Below are 18995 nucleotides of genomic sequence, written 5' to 3'. Positions count from 1 at the left end.
CCGCCCTTCTTAATTACACCTTTGTATAAAATGTCTAATTTTCCCAGAAGAAGAATGCCTGAAGGCCTTCACTTGCATTCACATGCACATTGATGGAGAGCACATCATGATGCACTCAGTGCAGCACGTACTCATGTATTGTAAAGACCTACCACAAGTGTCCTTAAGATGTGCAGTTATCTACTATAACCACTGTACATATACACCGATCAGACATAACATTATGACCACCGAAGGTGAGGTGAATAACACTGATTGTCTCTTCATCATGGCATCTGTTCGTGAGTTGGACATATTAGGCAGCAAGTGAACATTTTATCCTTAAAGTTGATGTGTTAGAAGAAGGAAAAATGGGCAAGTGTAACGATTTGAGCGAGTTTGACAAGGGCTAAACTGTGATGGCTAGACAACATGGGTGCTAAGGCTGGCCCATGTGATCTGATCCAACAGACGAGCTACTGTTGCTCAGATTGCTGAAGAAGTTAATGTTGGTTCTGATAGAAAGGTGTCAGAATACACAGTGCATCTCCGTTTGTTGCGTAAGGGGCTGCATAACTGCAGAACAGTCAGGGTGCACATGCTGACCCCTGTGCACTGTCAAAAGCACCAACAATGGACACATGAGCATCAGAATTGGACCACGGAGCAGTGGAAGCAGGTGGCCTGGTTTGATGAATCACGTTTTCTTTTATATCACATGAAAGGCCAGGTGCATTTGCTTACCTGGTGAACACATGGCACTAGGATTCAATATAGGAAGAAGGCCAGCCGGTGGAGGCAGTGTGATGCTTTGGATAATGTTCTGTTGGGAAACCTTGGGTCTTGCCATCCATGTGGATGCCATCTTGACACAAACCACCTACCTAAGCATTGTTGCAGACCATGTACACCCTTTCATGAAAATGTTATTCTGTGATGGCTGTGGCCTCTTTCTGCAGGATAATGTGCGCTGCCACAAAGCAAAAAATGGTTTAGGAATGGTTTGAGGAGCACAACGAGTCTGAGGTGCTGACTTAGTCTCCAAATTCTCCAGATCTCAATCCAGTCGAGCATCTGTGGGATGTCTTGGACAAACAACTCCAATCCATGGAGGCCCCACCTCACAACTTCCAGGACTTAAAGGATCTGCAGCTCCCATCTTGGTCCAGATACCACAGCACACCTTCAGGGGTCTAATGGAGTCCATGCCTCAGCGGGTCAGGGCTGTTAGGCAGGCGGTCATAATGTTATGCCTGATTGGTGTATGTGTATGTGTGTATGTGTTGTCTGGTAGCCCCAGTGACTAAACCTGTTTGATGAATTTAGGCGTTATAAGCACAGACTGTGAGGAACATAATGTGCTTTTCAGTTATCACCTCCAAAGTAATAATTTTAAACAGACAAAAGGTGTACAAGCATACCTGGCGGCAGCCTGCAGAGCAAGTTTAAGGACTGTAGACTTGTAATTTTTGCATATCTTTAGCTTTAAAAAATATGGAAAGGGCTCCCCTGTAGCTCAACAGGTTGAACGGGCCACCCATAAACAGGGGCTATAGTCCCCGACACAGCGGTCATGGGTTTGAGTCCGTCCCATGGTCATTTACTGCATGTCTTTCCCTCACGTTTCCTGTCTCTCTCCACTGTGCAATATAATAAAGGTAAAAAAAAAATACACACACACACACACACACACACACACACACACACACACACACACACACACACACACACACACACACACACACACACACACACACACACACACACACACACACACACACACACACACACACACACACACACATATATATAAATAAAAAAAAATATATATAAAATAAATAACTTAAAAAACATAGAAAACAAAACAAAAAAAGATGGAAAATAAATAAATACATTATCTGAGTATAATTTTTTCTTAATAATTAATAATAATAATAATAATAATAATAATAATAATAATAATAATAATAATAATAATAATAATAATAATATAATGTGGGTAAAAATGTATAATTGTTTAGTTTCCTTTTTTGGGTTTTCCATAATTTTGGCAATATGGATTTAGCTAACACGTTTCAATGTCAAAGTCAAGACTACTAAATTACTATGTATGCAAATGTACCTAATTAACTTAAATATCATGGTTAAAACCATACAAAAATAGACATTGACCGCACTACATTAAATATTAAGGTTAAGACCCTACAATATTACTAATTACGTAAATTTACCTCACATATTCATTATTACAGCTATGACCCTGCAATGTTATTTATTCTAAGAAATTACCTGACTAATTTAGATTTTTATTATGTATAAGATCCAACAAATCCAAAGATCGCCTATGAGCAAGCATTGCAGTACAGGATATTACAAAATCTGTCGCTTGAAATATGTCTCAGAAAAAGTTTACACAATCTGATTTAGTAGATGCATAACTTTCAACGCTAAAATGTCCCATAAACACATCAATAACTACGTCACTGTGAGGCCTTGCTGTCCTGCTGGCTTTTAACTCCCTCGTCTGCCATATTTACAAGTTGATCATTTCTGTTTTAGAGTGATAATTTTATATACAATCTTCTGTGTGGAGCAAAACACAGATAATGACAGCACTGAGCTGATTTATTGTTCACAGGGACTTTCCTATAACTCATGTGGGAACAAATGCAAGAACAAGAAATGGCCAGCAGATGTCATCTCTTTGACTGCGTCACACTCAAAACAATGAATCATTTCAAGCACAGTTGGTGACAACTGCTTGATGTGGTTCACTCAGTGCTTGGGAAAGTTTTTTTCCCATCACTAATGTCATTGTCTGCAGATATGTTGCCATCTCATGATCATAATTGTAGTCGTCATAATTTCTGCACATCACAGCTCCAGACCGGTCCAGACACTACTCGCCTGGTATTGTTTTGTTTCCCTCTCTGTTGCTATGTCAATAATGTAATTATGTGATCAATAAATAAACTGTAGTTCTTCCCTATGATAATAACACTCACATAAGATGTCTTTTATGAAGTATTCATATGGCTTAACAGTGTATCCCAATACTAGTATTCTAATAAACATAAGGTTGATAGTCCAATATTTTAGTTTTTGTCGTCTGTGTTTTTGACACAGATAAGCTGCACTACATGTATAACACACTTATCTGTGTTACATTTTGAAAATTTGTCCTGTGGCAACAAAAGTGTGACCTTCTTCTGGTAAAAATGAAATTCTGAAAACCAAAAGACATATGAATCAGCACTTCTGGGATCTTTGTCTTGACTTACAAGATGGGATAGCCCCTCATAATTCCATCTGATTCTGACTGTCACTTCCCAAGAACCATTTCTGAGGAAAAGAATGACTACTTGTCCCTGAAAAAAAAATTGCATGTGGAGCTAGAATTCAAGGGAAAACGCCAGAGGTAGTCCACTTTAAATTCCAGTTATGTAACACAAGGTGGCAGCAGTCTCCATTCTACTAAATTGTTGTCATTTCTAACCTACTACATCCTCATATCTTATCTACAGAATTTAGTGCAAATTGAATAAAAATGAATGAAATCCAAACAAAACAGGGGTTAGTTTAAAATAGAAATGCAGCATTCATTGCAACCAAAATAAACAAGATCCAGGTTTCTAAAAGCTATAAATCTAAGAGCTATTTGAGTCTTTTTTTCAGAAATGACAAATAAAAAAGTTGTTTCTTTGACTTTTTGCTATCACTTACAACTACATGTCCTGAGGAAAACAGGAGTGGAGTACCCAAACTATACCACCCTTAATAATAGTCCATATTTAGTCCCACCCATGGTCAGCGGCAGTGATTTGTTCATTCCTTGGGCATTGCTCAGCTGTGACAAGACTATTAGGAATAGAAAGAGGTTACTTTCTCCTTCTGTTATAGAAGTGATCCATGAAGATGACATGTACTGGATTTTAGCAAGTTGTCCCCAAAAGCCAAAACTCTCATTTTGGATGTCAAATAGTTTTCAATATGAAGACGCTCAAAGAGAATCTTGCTGAACTCCATTAGTGGCTATGAGGCTTTAAGGAGTCCACCACGGCCTCCTCCAGCTCCCGCTGTCACCACTACTACTGTAACTTCACCCATGTTCGTTTCCATGCAGCTCCACGCTGCCAGCTGGTTACGTAAAGTGTTTTCATATGAAACACATTTTGGTGAAGTCAGTGGAATGTTCAGTAAACGCTCCAAATTAAATCTTGTGTCATATGGGAAGTCTACAAATCTGCAAAAACAATTCTGTAACTTTTGAGATTACGTACGGCACAAACGGTGCCAGGGGCTGCTGTCTAATGTGTCGGGTATTTTCAGGCAGACCTGTTCCTGAATAACGTGGAAGTGGGGGAAAAAAAACGTGATTCGGAATTCAATATTTTTTAAGCAGCGTGAGTTGTTTGGCTCATTGCTATTACTTCAGTTTAAAATAGCCTGTATGGTTAATATCAGCCTTTTTCTCACTAATAATTTTGAGCATTTGGAAGGAAAAAAAATATCCCCTTACAACAGGGGGCCTCTTTGTACCAGATCAGATTTCTGAGTTCAACAGTCTGAGTCAGAAAGAAGCAAGATTAGTGACTCAATGTTACTTCCTGTAATCCAAAACTGCCTGCAAGAGCCCAGACCCCACAGCACAGCGATCTAACAAAAAGTCTGCTGCTCATGCTCCGCTGTTTTTGTTGTGCTGGACACAACGGGTGTATTTGAGGTCATCTATGTATGCCGCTGCCAGATGGACAGTAATTGGGTGGTATGGCATTGACTGAGCAGCTGGGTGTCTGACTGATGCAGAATATCCGAGGTGGTCCTGCAGAGGCTTTGTCTCACCAGTCGTGTCTTTTGCTTTGTCTGGCAGAGTGTGCAGGAAAAAGACACCACATGTACCATTATCTTGTTTCTATTTCATTGTTACCACTCTATAGTTATCCTGTCTCTTCTCTACCATCTCATCTAAATGACTACAGTGTAATCTCATCTAATCTCATATCTAATAGTCTCACTTTAATTCAAATGATTTTTCGTTTAATATAATCTCATATAGTCTAATCTGATCTCTACATTAATGCAATATAATATCATTCTCATCCAAACATCTCATCTGTATTATAATTCAGTCCCATCTGATTCATTCTCATTTAATTTAATCTGATGTCATATCACCTCATCTAATCTCATCTCTTGTTTTGTAAAATGTATTCTCATGCTATAAACCCAACAAATCTCTATTCTGTTGTAATGTACGTCAATCTTCCATCGCATCTCATGCCATTTCAAATTTAATGTACTCTAATTTCACCTGATTTCATCTCATCTAATTTCATCTCTTTTTGTGAAATCTAATCTCATTTTTATTTAAACTCATCTAATTTACTCTCATTCCATCTCATCGAATGCCATATTTAGTTTAATGTAATCTAATCTTATCTAGTTTCACCTCATCTAACCTCATCTCTTCTGTCATCAAATATAATCTCATTCTCATCTAAACTCATCTCATTTACTCTCATACCATCTCATTGAATGCCCTATGAAACTCAAAGTAGTCAAATTTTATCATCTCATCTTTTATTTTGTATAACCTAATTTCATTCTCATCTAGACTTGTCACATCTCTACTCTAATCTAATGTAGCTAATATCATATCATCAAATTTAATGTAATCTAATTTTAGCTAACTGCACCTAATCTAATGTTATCTCAGCTTTAGTGAAAAGCGATATCATTCTCATCTAATCTCAGTTAAAGCATTCCCATCTCATCCCACAGTACATCTCATCCATAACTGAATTCAGTTAAATTGGGCTGAATCTCATCTCATCTCAAGTCTACTAAGTACAGTCCTATTTATTTCTATCTCATCCCATTACATCTCTATTTTAATGTTTTCTAATTTCATCTCTAATATAATCCAGTTTCACCCCATCTACCTCTAATCTGATATCAAATTGTTATATTTCCTCTCTGCTATCTCAGCTAATCACATTTTATGTCTCATATTATGGATTCTCATCTTAATCTGTCCTCATCTTAATCTAATGTAATCCAGTCTCATCTCATCTCAACTCAATCACATCAAATCACGTCAACTTTAATATAATGATCCCATCAAATTTACTTTACAGTTAAATGTCCTGTAACATCCTGTCTAATTTAAAGTAATCCCAATCCACTATTATCATACATAGCACATCTCATTTAATCTCACCATCAACACTGTGATGTATTCGTAATTCAGCAATAGTAATCTCATCTAAAACCACATGTAAAGGAACCTAAACTCTGCTCTAATCCAAAGTAATACAGTCCCATTTTATTCAGTTTAATCTCATTTTATCTTGTCTTCTTTCTAATATTGTATATTTTAATCCAATATGTTTTCTCGTCTCACATCTACTCTCAAATGTAACAGCATCACATCTCATCTCTAATCTAACATGAGGAAAAGAAACCCAATACCTTCTCCAACCTCCTGCTTGATGCCTTATGTATAAAGAATGTCCTTCCTGACCAAGCTATCTAATTTTATCTAGAAAATACAACCCAAGCGATGCATGTACCTTACTCATTACAGAGGCGCTACAGAAAGGAAACAGTGTATCGTTGCTTGCGGTCAACGTGATGGTGATACAAGCTAACCAGGACACAAAGCTGGTTACTCATCTGGTTCATTTGCTATGTACTCCAAGCATGCTCCAGTGAAGATGAAAGAGTCGACCCAGCATCTTCAGCAAACTAAAAATTGATTCCACATGCGATTCAGGGGAAGAGGTTGATCTGCTGAGTCATTAGCCATAAACGATGACAGTAACCATAAATCTAATCTGCTTATCTGGCAACAAGCCAAAGGTAGAAAAAGTGAAGTCTGAGGAGTTAGTCAGTTTGGCTGGAAGAGGCCTTTTATGAAATAAGGGAGTGTTCCTCCTGTGACTCAGAATTCAGTATTCAGCGTCTAACGTCAGCGCTTTGGAAAACAGTAAAAAAAAAAACAACCCTTCCTCATGATAGAGAGCCGAAAGTTTAATAAGTCTTGCAGTGTCTGTTTGTTTCTTGTTGCCTCTGGTAAAATCCAACTCAGCATTTATTATTCAATCACTCATCAGCCACCAGTCATAAGGTCAAACTCGCGTCATGCATCTGACACCATGTGCGTGTGTTTATTTGTGCATCTCTGTGTTTCCTCTTTTGTCTCTTCAGTGGCTAAACATAGCACCGCCAAACAGAGGCCATCATGGAACAAAAATGATTCAATAACCAAGCTGCTTCTTGACCTAAAATGGTAAATGAAGTTCCAAAAAGAAACAAAATAAAACAGGAAAACCACCAGTCCTTAACTGACAGTACTTTGGGTTTGTCAACATGTCTGGTAAATGTGCAATTACGGCTCATTATCACGCAATTTCTGTCAAGTTAGTAGTTTTTCAAAGGCTCTATTTGACAGCTTCATATATTTTTTAGCCGTGTTTGTTTCATCATCACAAATCACTCGACACAAATGAATAAATAGGCACCGGCTGATGAAAACATGCAGATTTTACATCCTTATTTCATCAGTGTAGCTACAGACATTCCAGATCCAGATGTTTATGTCTCCCAAGTGTTTAAAACATTGCCTTCAAGTATGTTGCAAGAGAAAAAGGAAAAATCTTCCTTTGTATTTTATTTAAACTGTGTAGCCCTCATTGTTTACAGTGCAAACATGCTGTTAACGTCTTGAGATCTTCTTATGTCAGATAACTGAGCAGGAAGAAACATACAGGCCTTAAAAGGGCTGCCGACTTAACATATTTACATTCAGTACTTAATTACCCAGAATAACCTGTGACGTTACTGGCAGCAGCACAGTTAAAATAAGAGAAATCCTGTGACTGCTGGGCTACTACACCACATACTTTCCTCAGGAATGGAATGCTGCTGCTGCTCAAAAAAAAAAACAAAAAACAGTCAGGCAGAGGGAGGAGGTCGCTGTTTTCCCTCACTTAATGCACATTTTTGAATACCTTGTAGTGCAGACGTGACCATAAAAGAGTTAGAAGTGATGAAGTGGTGAAGTGGATTTGAGAGAGTTTATGACTTCCTTAAAGATTTGGGGTTTTTTTCACGTCTTGGCTGATGCTGGCAACATGAACTCACTTTGATTAGTTTTGTTAAGTAAGCAAAAGCAGTCGCCAGCAGTATCTATCTTCTATTTCTGGCTTCACCCCCCCCCCTTATCCTCCCCTCCTCCCCCTCGGCCTACACCCCCCCCCCCCCCACCTTCCCAGACTGACGTCAGCAGAAAGTTATTTTCATGAATGGAGGGGGCGGTCACGAGGAATCGGTGACGTGAGTGCTTGCGGAAGCAGAGCGTGGAATGTTGGTACATTGTTGTTGTTTTGTAGTTAATTTAGTACAAGGATACACCGCTGCCCGGCCGCTGGACGCTGTTACAGCAACTGTGTCAACTTAGAACCGTCGGATCTAAAAAGGAAAACCTACTCCGCCACTTTTACGCATTCCGGATCTAACATATCGGCGTCCACAGAGGTGAGGTGGTTGTTTTTTTATTTTTATTTTTTACATTTTTTTCAGGAAGATGTTTTGACATTCCTCTCGAAATTGCTCAAGTTCTCACGGTGACATATCGGCGCAGTCAGCCTTGTGTCGGTCACACACACGCCCGTCATGGAGGATAAAGTTTTGATCCCCGGTTATGAAAGTTGATGTTGACTGTGCGGATTGTTTCAGTCGTTGCCGACACGTGTTGTGTTGGAGAAACACAACAGAATACCACTCAAAAGTGGCTGAATCCTCGAAGAAGTCGCAACTAGAAAGCGAGGGAAAACATGTCTAAATTAATTTGGATTTTCTGCTTATTTTTTGCGTCACTTTTTGCGCATTTCCAACCTTTTACGCACGACCTTATAATTTATTTAAGTGGGTTAATTGTGACATTGACTTAAGACACTTACTTTTAAAAATGATGATATATTTATAAAAGTTTATAAGGAGCACAGAAATCGACAGCATAGGAGTGTTTTCGACAAATATATTGGGACATATATATATAAAATCACAATTTTACGCACGAAACTGTTACGTTTATTTAACAGTGTAAATATGCGAACGTTAGAAAAAAAACTTTAAAAAAGGCACACTAGTCTACTGAGAGCCACGGAACCAATATTCTCTAAAATTGTTATTTTTATTTGTCAGTTATTTTTAGCCTACTTCTTTGTCACTGGCGTGCGCTTTGGGGGTAAAAGGAAGTGAAAGAAACTTCCCTCACTGCCCTCTTAAAACTAATTTACGTAAAACATTTCCCCTTTAATTATGCCACTCTCCTTCAATTCACTGAACACAGACTGCTAAATAATGCAAAAATACCAGGCTGCTTTTGACATTGAAATCAACACGTGGTCTGCATTTTAGACATGTGGGACAAAGGGCAAAGTTAGACCACCAGGGCTGACTGGCCTCCACAGGAGAAACAAGCAGTCACCAAACAGCAGGAGGGGCGTCTATTTCCACAAACAATAAATCACTCAGGAAGACGACATGGGATTTATCTTATCGCCTTGTTTAGCTGTGATTTCTGTTCCACATAAATCTCCACAGATAAGGAAAGTGTGTCCTGAAAAAACAATGATCTAAGTACATTTTTGGACAGTGACCTAATAACATCTCTGCTGCTTCACAGTCGTCTATGTCCACCATTGAGTTTGTCCTTTACTGAATAACTTGTGACCTTTTTAAAAAATGCCATCGTGATTAATACGTGGAAAATATTAGTGTCTGAGTAACTCGTTCCACTTTGATGGTTACAGGTTTGTGCCCAGGAGGCCTTTTTTCTGATTCACAGTTGTTTCTGGTGGGTGCATCGTGTCTCTCAGACATGAGGCAGTGGGAGCGGGTGCACTCTTCTGTCATGAGGTTAACATGTGGTTCAATCACCAAAGTGTTGATGTCTTTTCTTTTTTTTTTTTTTTGGATGGAGAAGTTACAGCAGCTGACTCATTTTACCACAGAGGCGCAGTGGGAGAAATTCCCCTGAAGACACCACAGCATATAGCTTGAAATTGTCTCCAGTTTTGCACTCATTTTGCTGGACAGTGGTTGATGCATGAAAGCAGCGCGAGAGTGCAAAAGCGTTTGTGGTAGACTGTTGTGAAAGTGAAATATTTGTGGTTAGTGATGCGATGACTCACAGGGAACTCATTTTGCTATGATGTGTTTTGCTCCTCTTACTGGAAAAAAAAAGAAAAAAAAGAGTTCTGATTATTGACTTTGGAAGCTGGGTGATTTAATAACATGCCAAACAGAGAGTATACAGGCAATAAGAGGTGATTGTGTGGACAGTTCTGTCTTGCATGTGTCAAAAATGACAGGTTATAGTGTCTGAGACTGCTCACTCTGCCACCCGCTGTGTCTTTTCTTGCTTTTTTTTTTTTTTGTCAAAATGACTGGATCTGAACCTGTCACCACATCATGGTCAGAGATGTGGGAACAGTCAGGTTTAGACTGTGGGATTGTGTAATTGGGAATTCCTTGTTGATTCTTAATAGGGCTGATGGCAACTTGCTGACTCAAACTTCATGTTGACAGCAACCCAAGCAAGCATTTATAGCTCCAGAACACTCATAATGTATGCTTTGCTGTCAAATGCCACCTGTCAGTACATCAGCTAGCTGTTTTGAAGGATATATTATTATTAGCAGTATTTAAGGTTTTTGGATGAAAACAGGACTAGTGTGCCTTTTTTTTACTTTTTGCATTCTTGACATTTCTTTGAATCCCAGCATCCACGACTGGGAGAATATCTCCTCACAGATATTCGGTGAGTTCTCCTCCCTTTTCCGCGCAAAACGTTCCGGCGGTCATGCCAACCATTTCCAAGGTTCTCCTGTACCTTTCCTTCCTCCCCGCGAAACAACGGGATTTTCCAGGAAACGTCAGATCAGGAGGGTGTGATTCCCTGCTGCTGGTTGTCGCTTTTACCAGTAAACAGCATGACTCACTGCTCAGCTATGCTCTCCATTTCCTTCACATAATATCCGACCAAATGTGCTGCGCTGGAGAAAGAGCAGAGGGCTGCGAGCCTCTGTCTGTACAGAAATCTCTCCACCTCCCCCTTGGAGGGGGAAAAGAAAAGTGCAAGAAGAGCTTTCTCAGCGGAGCGGAGTAGTAGGCTGTCAAGGGCAGCAACAAGTCTGCTTTCTGGTGAACCCAGTCCCAAAAAAGAGAAGAAGAAAAACAGAGTCCAGATGAGCCAACTCTGCATTTATCACTCAAGCATAAGCTCAGAAGTCTTTGATTTGCTGTTTATTTTAGGAGGACTCTGGGCCCCACGGTTACCTGCTGGAAGTGAAGTGCAGCCATGAGCTTGACCAGATGCCTCACTTTAAAAACATTACTGAACAAAAGGCATATATTACACCGTTTTAGCTGCAAAAGTGAAGTTAGTGTCAGTTTCTGTTCAGTTCTAGATGCTTTTTCCTCTTAAACAGGCCACAAATAGTCTTCAAAAGGGGTCTGTCCCTTTTCAAAACAACATGTACACCCAAAGAAGAAAACAGGCATGCTTTGCTTTCCACTACCAGCTTAACAAACAAGCTCAGCCATGAAAGGTGTGTATATAAAGGACTGTTATTTGAGCAGTTACTCTAGTGTTGGCATAAATTGGTGATAATATTGTTACTCAGTAAGTAGTACAACTGTGTTATTGGTCATCAGTGGAGCACCTTCAGGAATGAAACAGTGCTGTTATTTTAACCAGGGAAGTCAAACGAAATCCTTGCACAAAGAGAGACTTCTCACTTCTCCACATGAGCACACAGAATGCCTTTTGAGTTGTTCGGGGCGAGCAGTAGAAGTGTCTGAATTCCAGACGTTTTGTGGATCTCGCAGTCGTTGTTTTACAAGTGGGGATTGTCCAAACTCCACCTCCCAGGGCTGAGTGCATCGCAGGACATTTTCAGACTGCTGCATGTTCCCTCTCGGCTCGAGATATTTGCCTGTGTGCATGTGAGGGTTTGCACATGTGTGTTCACTCAGGAATGCGGTTTTGTTCTTCTCCCGCCATCTGTGGCTTTTCCTTGAGGTATTTTCCCAGACTCCGTTTTTCCCCCTCACTGTTATGAAAAACCTAATAGGAGTTGTTTTCTCGCCTATATTGAGAAGCCCTGTTTTGTTTGTCTGTCTCGTCTGTGTGTGACACAACCACAAAGTGTGGATTTGGCTGTGTGATATAATTGCTGTTTTTGCATCGGAAAGGAAACTTTTAGCATCTCGATCAAGAAAAATGTTGTCCCCGAGTTGCAAAAACATACACACATGCCTCAAGAATTTCAGGGAAACAACCTGGCCTCTTGGTTCGAGCTGGAGGCCTCCTGCATGAAGAGAGGAAGACCCCACAACCGCTTTTCCATGATCTTCGTGAGGAATACACCCAGGGACCCCCCTCTGACGCAATACCACTTAAATCGGGCTGTTTAGGCCAACTTGCTGTCGAGGAATTCTTTATTTTAGTCGTTCATCTTCATTTGATGCCTCTGAAATCTTAATTATGCAATTTTTTGCTGCATGTTTTGCAAATGGATAAAGGACACCAGAGAGCACAGCAGATGTTCTTTAAATCTCTAAACAGAACTCTGTGTGGCTCGCTACATTCATTTCACATCTGTTTATTTTCCAAGTTAAGCTATTTTAGGGACAGTGACTAATGTTGGAGAGTAACAAAGTTGTTTTTCATTTTGCTTAGTAGTTTTCCTCCATGAAAGCTGCAGCTAACAGGACAGCAGGAGAATTTTTGCTGCCTTACTGGAGGTATCACTTATCGCATACTTGCTTAAATTGTTTAGTTGGCAGAAATTTGTGTCAGCACTGTGGGCTAAATATATCCAGCCAGAGTTAAATAAGGGCATGGAGCGGCTCAGGAAAGCCCAGTGTAAGAGGATCCAACCAGAGAGACAGAGCGCTAAATCGATAGACTACATTGTCTCACTGCAAAAATACATCAGTGACTATAAGGGAAACTATTCCTCTGTGACACTCTATCTTCAGGAATTTTCCACATGCGTACCTGCTGCTCCTGTAAAGTTCAGCATCACCGTAAATGTTACACTGCTGCGTTGACCTGTGTGAATGTGGGATGAGGAGGAGACAGCGACTAGACTGTGCCAGATTAGAGGATCAAACATTTGATGCAAGGCCGGATTTGAGGGAAATACCGCAGAAAAATTGTGGAATTTTGTCCACAGGATGTCCTGAAGTGATCTGCACTGTAAGTTCTTCTTGGTAATATGTATGGGCCGTGTTGCGGTTATGAATGAGACTTGTTTACCCTTTTGGTGACCATGTGACTCCCACTCCCACGCCCATTTGCAGGGCGTTTCCATGGTAGCTGTCGAGCATGGAACAGTGCTCTCGTAGTCAGGCTGGTCCGCAGGTCCTGAAATGGAGCCTTGGGGGGATGTGTGCCTCTCACAGGATCACAGCTCAGCGCTCTCGGCTTTTTTTGGCCATGGCAGCAGTCTGGAAAGCATGCGGATCACCGTGATGAGCACAGAGAGGCTTTTCTAAAAACTGCCCTGGCAAAAAATAGGCAGAGAGGTTAAATGCAAAGTTCTGTGAAGAGCAAGGGCAGAGGCCGCCTGTTTCTAATTTTTGCTTGGTCTAGTGAACTACATAGTCAAGGCCCTCCTCCTCTAATAGGTAAATACAGACAGGCTCCGGCGCTGCGGTTTCATGGTGTCATGCTGCCCTCTGCTGACAAGCAAACACTAATATTGACATATGACGTAACCCTGGAATGTTGTTGTGATGTCTGAAAGGGAGCTTATAGAAAGGAGCACCAGTATATGTGTCATTTTGGATTATGTGTCCTATGTACAGTAATATGTAGCACTGAAGAGAGTACTCAGATCTGTTAGTTGGGTAAAAATATCAGTATCAGAGTTTAAAAATGCATTATTTCAAATCTTCTTATGCAGCTTAAGTGATAAGTTGTTACATATTACATTACTCTAATATAAGTGTAATATGTAAGCAGCATTTTTATAATGTAGCATGTCAAAAATGAGTAAAGATGCATCATATTTTATGAACTAATCCCATGCAAAGCAGAGTAGCACATACTTGGGAAAGTTATTGTCAACCGCTGATCGTGTTTTGTTTCATTTTACCGAGTGAAAGTTTTCCTTTTCTCTCTTCTTAGTGTGTCTCCTGTGAGGTTCTGGTCAGTTGTCTGCATGCAGGGAATGACGACTCAGTTTAAGACGAGCAAAGCTTTAAAGGTAAGAGTGAGGAGTGTGTTACCTGTCGATGTCCACGCACGGTGGTGCTGTTCTTCATCGCTTGCCCACGTCCCTGCAGGTCAAGAAGGAGGTGGGCGAGAATGCCCCGGCGCTCAGCGACGACGAGCTGGTGGCCATGTCCGTGCGGGAGCTCAACCAGCACCTGCGTGGGCTGACCAAGGAGGACGTCGTGCGGTTGAAGCAGCGGCGGCGGACCCTGAAGAACCGTGGCTACGCCGCCAGCTGTCGCATCAAGCGGGTCACCCAGAAGGAGGAGCTGGAGAGACAAAAGACAGAGCTGCAGCAGGAGGTGGACAAGCTGGCCCGCGAGAACGCCAGCATGAGGCTGGAGCTGGACGCCCTGCGAGCCAAGTACGAGGCGCTGCAGTGTTTCGCCCGGACTGTGACCCGAGGGCCCCTCTCGCCGGGCAAAGTGGCCACCACCAGCGTCATCACCATCGTCAAGTCGGCCAACCACAACAACTCCAGCCCGACCCCGTTCTCGGCTCCCTCCTAGTGCAGACAGGACTGGGCTCACCTTTCTCCTGCCTGGTCCTTCCTGGTTCTGACCTGGTCACTCATCCTGTACTGAGAGGATGCTCAATAGTTAGACTGAGGGGTGGTTATGGGGTGGCAAGCTCTGTGTGATGTTATGCTGCAGTCACGATTCTGACTCCCTCCTTCTGTTTCTATTACACAATCTACACTGTCTGTGCACTGTGCAAAAAAACAAAAAAACAAACAAAAAAAAAAAAACGAACCCTCCCTGACCCCCAGCACCGGCAGGGTATCAGGCCTCTGTGACCCTACCTCCATGACTGAGATTTGCTTTTACTGCAGTCTAAAGTATCTGACATGCCTTAAAGTGGAAGCACATGGGTCTAGGACAGCTCTGATACCTAAAGCTATAAGCATAAAATACAAGAGATTTAAATAGAACATATATGACAGCACAACTAAATCACATTTCCTCTGGTGTCTGAATGTAAATTGAGCCTTTTGTAGCCTTAAATAGATCTACAAGTGATCTGTATCTCACATATGGTTGAAAACAATGAGGTGTTATGTTTCCAGCGTTGAGGTCGCCTATTCATTGCCACACTTGCAGGTGCTCTCCAACCATTTGAGGAGCCGCCAAACACATCACCAGATGTTTTTACTGATGCGTTCCTCTTCTTTTTTAGCAGGTGCTAAGCAGTATGAAAATCACCTGCTTTGGTTGAAGTGAAATGTTTGGAGAGCGTTGCGTTATACAGTTGATAGCTGACCAACGTTTAGCTAACTAGCATTACACGATTGTTTCTGTTTCTGTCTTGGTTATGCAAAGTTTGCAAAATCATTCTTGCCAAATAGCCTATTCAATCTTCAGGAAGTAATGCCAGAGAACAGCAGTTAATACACTCCAGTAAAGGCTTTCATACAACTGCTGAGTGTGGTCTAATCCAGCAGTTTTGAAGTAACACTTTAGTGCTTTCAAGTCTTTGCTGGACTATATTGACTCCCGTTGTGAAATGTTATCAAAGCCGGCCATTTGTGCCTCACATCTACATCTAAAGGATGTGCCTCACATCTACAGGGTGTCTGCGTCAGGTAGATCAGAGCTCAGAGAGGTTTATCTGATGTATCTTGAAGTTGCTGTCATGCTTGATCTTAGTTGAGAAGTTGCTGAATTAGTCCGTGGGGCTGAGAAGTGTTACGTTGTGGAAGACATTGGAAAGGGTGCTGCATGTGATTTTGTTGGTATGTTTGTAGCCTCTTGACTCGAGAAATTAATCATGAGCTTCTGCATATATGTTAAATAGTTGTTTAACAGACTCGGGAAGACTAAAATGCAAAATTGGAAAGTGATTAATGAGCATTATGGGCCAAAGATTTGACGTTTATTAGCATTTCTCATCATATAGCACTTATAAAGAAACTGTTAAGGTACAGTATAAAATAAAACAGTTCACAGGGCTACTTATTTATAGAATTGAAGCTGACAGAAGCTGCATTTCTGTAGTTACTGTGGCTTAACTGCATGATGATTAAATGTGGTGTGACCACTTATTGCAAGGTGAAGCCTAATGTAACTAAAGCTCTCCAATATGTATACTGCAGCACTTAATGGGTGACGTTTTGCCTCTTTCCTTTATACGCCACTCTTTGGTTGGTAATCCATATTGGATGTAGTGATAACGAGAGCGGTCCTTATAAGTATGATGCAATTCAACCTTACCTCCTGTATATTACAGATTAGAGATGACAAAAGCTCCCACTGCTTCTGTTGTCACTTACATCAAAAACTCCGTCCAGATAGAAATCATTCCTACTGCTGGGTCACGAGAAGTGCTGCTGCCGGTGTTGGTTACTTTCTGAAACAGTAGCTATAATTTTACCTTGCTTTTGACACACTCTTCTACAAGAGAACTCCTGACGCCCATCTCTAAGAAACAGTGGTGTCAAGACAAATCAATGCAGTGAACACCTTGCTCTTGTTGTACGTTTTTTTTTTGTTGTTGTTGTAATATTTAAATATGAAAAATTCACTTGAAATCAAGCCGCTCTTACCGAGGATCCATTCCTAATTTGGAGTGAAGTCAATAGAGATTGTTCATGTCAGGATTTTCTCTTGGCTAAGAGGACATGACAGTTCTTCCCCTGTTCTATAGCTGCAAAGAACAGTATGGGGAACTTTGCTGCTGTACAACCTGCTGTGATTTTTAAGCAGGGGCAATGCTGTGTTCTTACTCTCATTTTGTATTTTCACTTGGTTTCTATGTTGAGACATCCTATGTTCTTTTTCTGATACTTAGTTTTATATGCATATACAGTATATAAATATATATATATTTCATATTTTTCTATATTTATGTCTTTTACTATCTTGGGAGTGGTGTGACTATGTAATCAGTCTTTGAAGTCTAATTATATTGATGCTGACGTATTCACATTTACAATGAGACAACTACTCTCCTAACTTAAGTCTTCTATGTGAGCATTTAAAGCCCAGTAATAGTTCTTTTTAGCACATATACTATTTTTTAAAATTCACAATTTGGACAATTTTCTGTAAAAGACAAGAATTAAACCCCTAAAAATGGGGAAACGACATTCTAACCGCCAGTTTACACTGTTAGTGAAGAGTACATGTACATTACTTCATAATTAATTATACTGAAGTGAGACCTATAATGACAGAGATTTAGTGGCAAAGCAATTCACAAATTCTCAATAATTCCTGCACAAAATTTATACCAAACATTTACAAATCAGTGGTCTTAAATGCTGAAAATGACTGTGCATATTTCAACACTGCCTGAGGTTAAAACTGCCTAAAATCAACCAAATGTTCAGTTGTTGTTGTTTTTTTTTTAGGCTGCATTAGTTGAAGACTTAATAAAACAGACAGTTTTAAATTAAGATGACGGTAATGCTTTTGTAACTGTAAAGAAACCTTACCTGAAAATAATTCCAAAGCTGTTTCCAATTATTCACACAGACCTCTTACAGTTAAGGTCTGTTTTAAACCTGAGTATGAGTACATATGTGTTTACAGGAGTCATTTTTCAGCACAGTTAATAGACGTCGAAAAGCATTTTCTACAAGGCATTACAGTGACCTCTTGTGGTGAGGTTTCAAAACTAAATGATGTTAAATGAGGCCTTGTTTCATTGTAGCACTTACTATTGCATTTGAGTCTGTGGGGCTTTTTTCATGAGCACACCTAAATGAAAAATAAAAGAGAGGAAATGTTAAAGTATATATTTCTATTATGTGCCAAATAAAAGACAAACCTTACTCTGGGTGAATGAAGTACTCTGGTGTTAATCCTACATTCAGTGTGACCCAACAGGGGTCCATTTATGCTCTAAAAGACATGTTGCTCTTAAGCTAGCCAGACATCCTACGTTACATTTTGTGTGAGCCACATACATAAACAGACTTGCAAAAAAGATTTTAAATAATTCTAAGAAGCGTTACACATAAATGTAGGGTTTTTAGAAAAAAGAGGGATAAACATTACCTGCCATGGATGCTGGTGTGAACAGCTTTCTTTCTTCTAGCTGTGAAGAGAAGTTGGTTATTCGACATTTTCACATGAACAGTAACAATGCAAATGTATTTAGAGAAGTGAGCTTGCTTGTGTATCTTGACTAGGTATTCAAGGTTGTTAATTTAAAAGTTCTTTCTGATTAAGTAAGCTTTTACATACAAGCTTTGCCAGTCCTACAAGCTACAGTATTTAACTTCAGCCATGTAAGGAAGTCAGTTTTAGTATTGTAGAAGGAATGGAGCATGTACACAGATTTATGTGGTTATGGGTGAAATAATGGATAAAATGCATTGAATGTTAGTTCAACAGCGACAATTTCTATGTTAAGGTTGTGCATATGAGATAAATATTTTTTTTTTTTTTGTTGTAGTCTCATGGCGACATGTTGAGGCTTAATAAGTGACTGTCGATAGCAACTTTAAAAGAAGACAGTTACAAGGCAGCGTAAACTGAGTATGTACCCGTCACAATTTGTCATTACTCTGCTCATTTATATTTTCTATTTATTTCATTGATTTGTGTAATTTTATTAAAAAAAAAACACCTAAATTATTTTTATTTTACATTCATGTATTTACATGTTTTCTCAATGAACTACCCTCATGTACAAATAAAATCTGTATTTGTTTCTGCTCTGATTTAAAGTATGGTAAATTATTCCTATAAATAGGTCTGCTGTGTCTGTTTTTTTGTAC

At 40.0% G+C, this 18995-nt stretch overlaps 1 protein-coding gene across 2 annotated transcripts; it reads left to right on the top strand.

The window, feature by feature from the left end:
• Positions 1 to 8316: 8316 nt before the first annotated feature.
• Positions 8317 to 18938, top strand: mafk (v-maf avian musculoaponeurotic fibrosarcoma oncogene homolog K). Of its 2 annotated transcripts, none has more exons than XM_023293474.3 (3): positions 8317 to 8517; positions 14186 to 14264; positions 14344 to 18938. In XM_023293474.3, exons 2-3 carry the CDS (start codon positions 14220 to 14222, stop codon positions 14779 to 14781), a joined length of 483 nt encoding a protein of 160 aa, XP_023149242.1. In that variant the 5' UTR covers positions 8317 to 8517; positions 14186 to 14219; the 3' UTR covers positions 14782 to 18938. The 2 variants fall into 2 exon arrangements, with proteins under 2 accessions (XP_023149242.1, XP_054861208.1); XM_055005233.1 differs by lacking the exon at positions 8317 to 8517 and adding an exon at positions 8962 to 13252.
• Positions 18939 to 18995: the final 57 nt, after the last annotated feature.

The sequence above is a fragment of the Amphiprion ocellaris genome, chromosome 19 (genome assembly GCF_022539595.1).
Source record: "Amphiprion ocellaris isolate individual 3 ecotype Okinawa chromosome 19, ASM2253959v1, whole genome shotgun sequence".
Classification (NCBI taxonomy): Eukaryota; Metazoa; Chordata; class Actinopteri; family Pomacentridae; genus Amphiprion; species Amphiprion ocellaris.
Note: the sequence above shows the minus strand (reverse complement) of the source record. Positions and strands in the feature narration are given on the sequence as shown.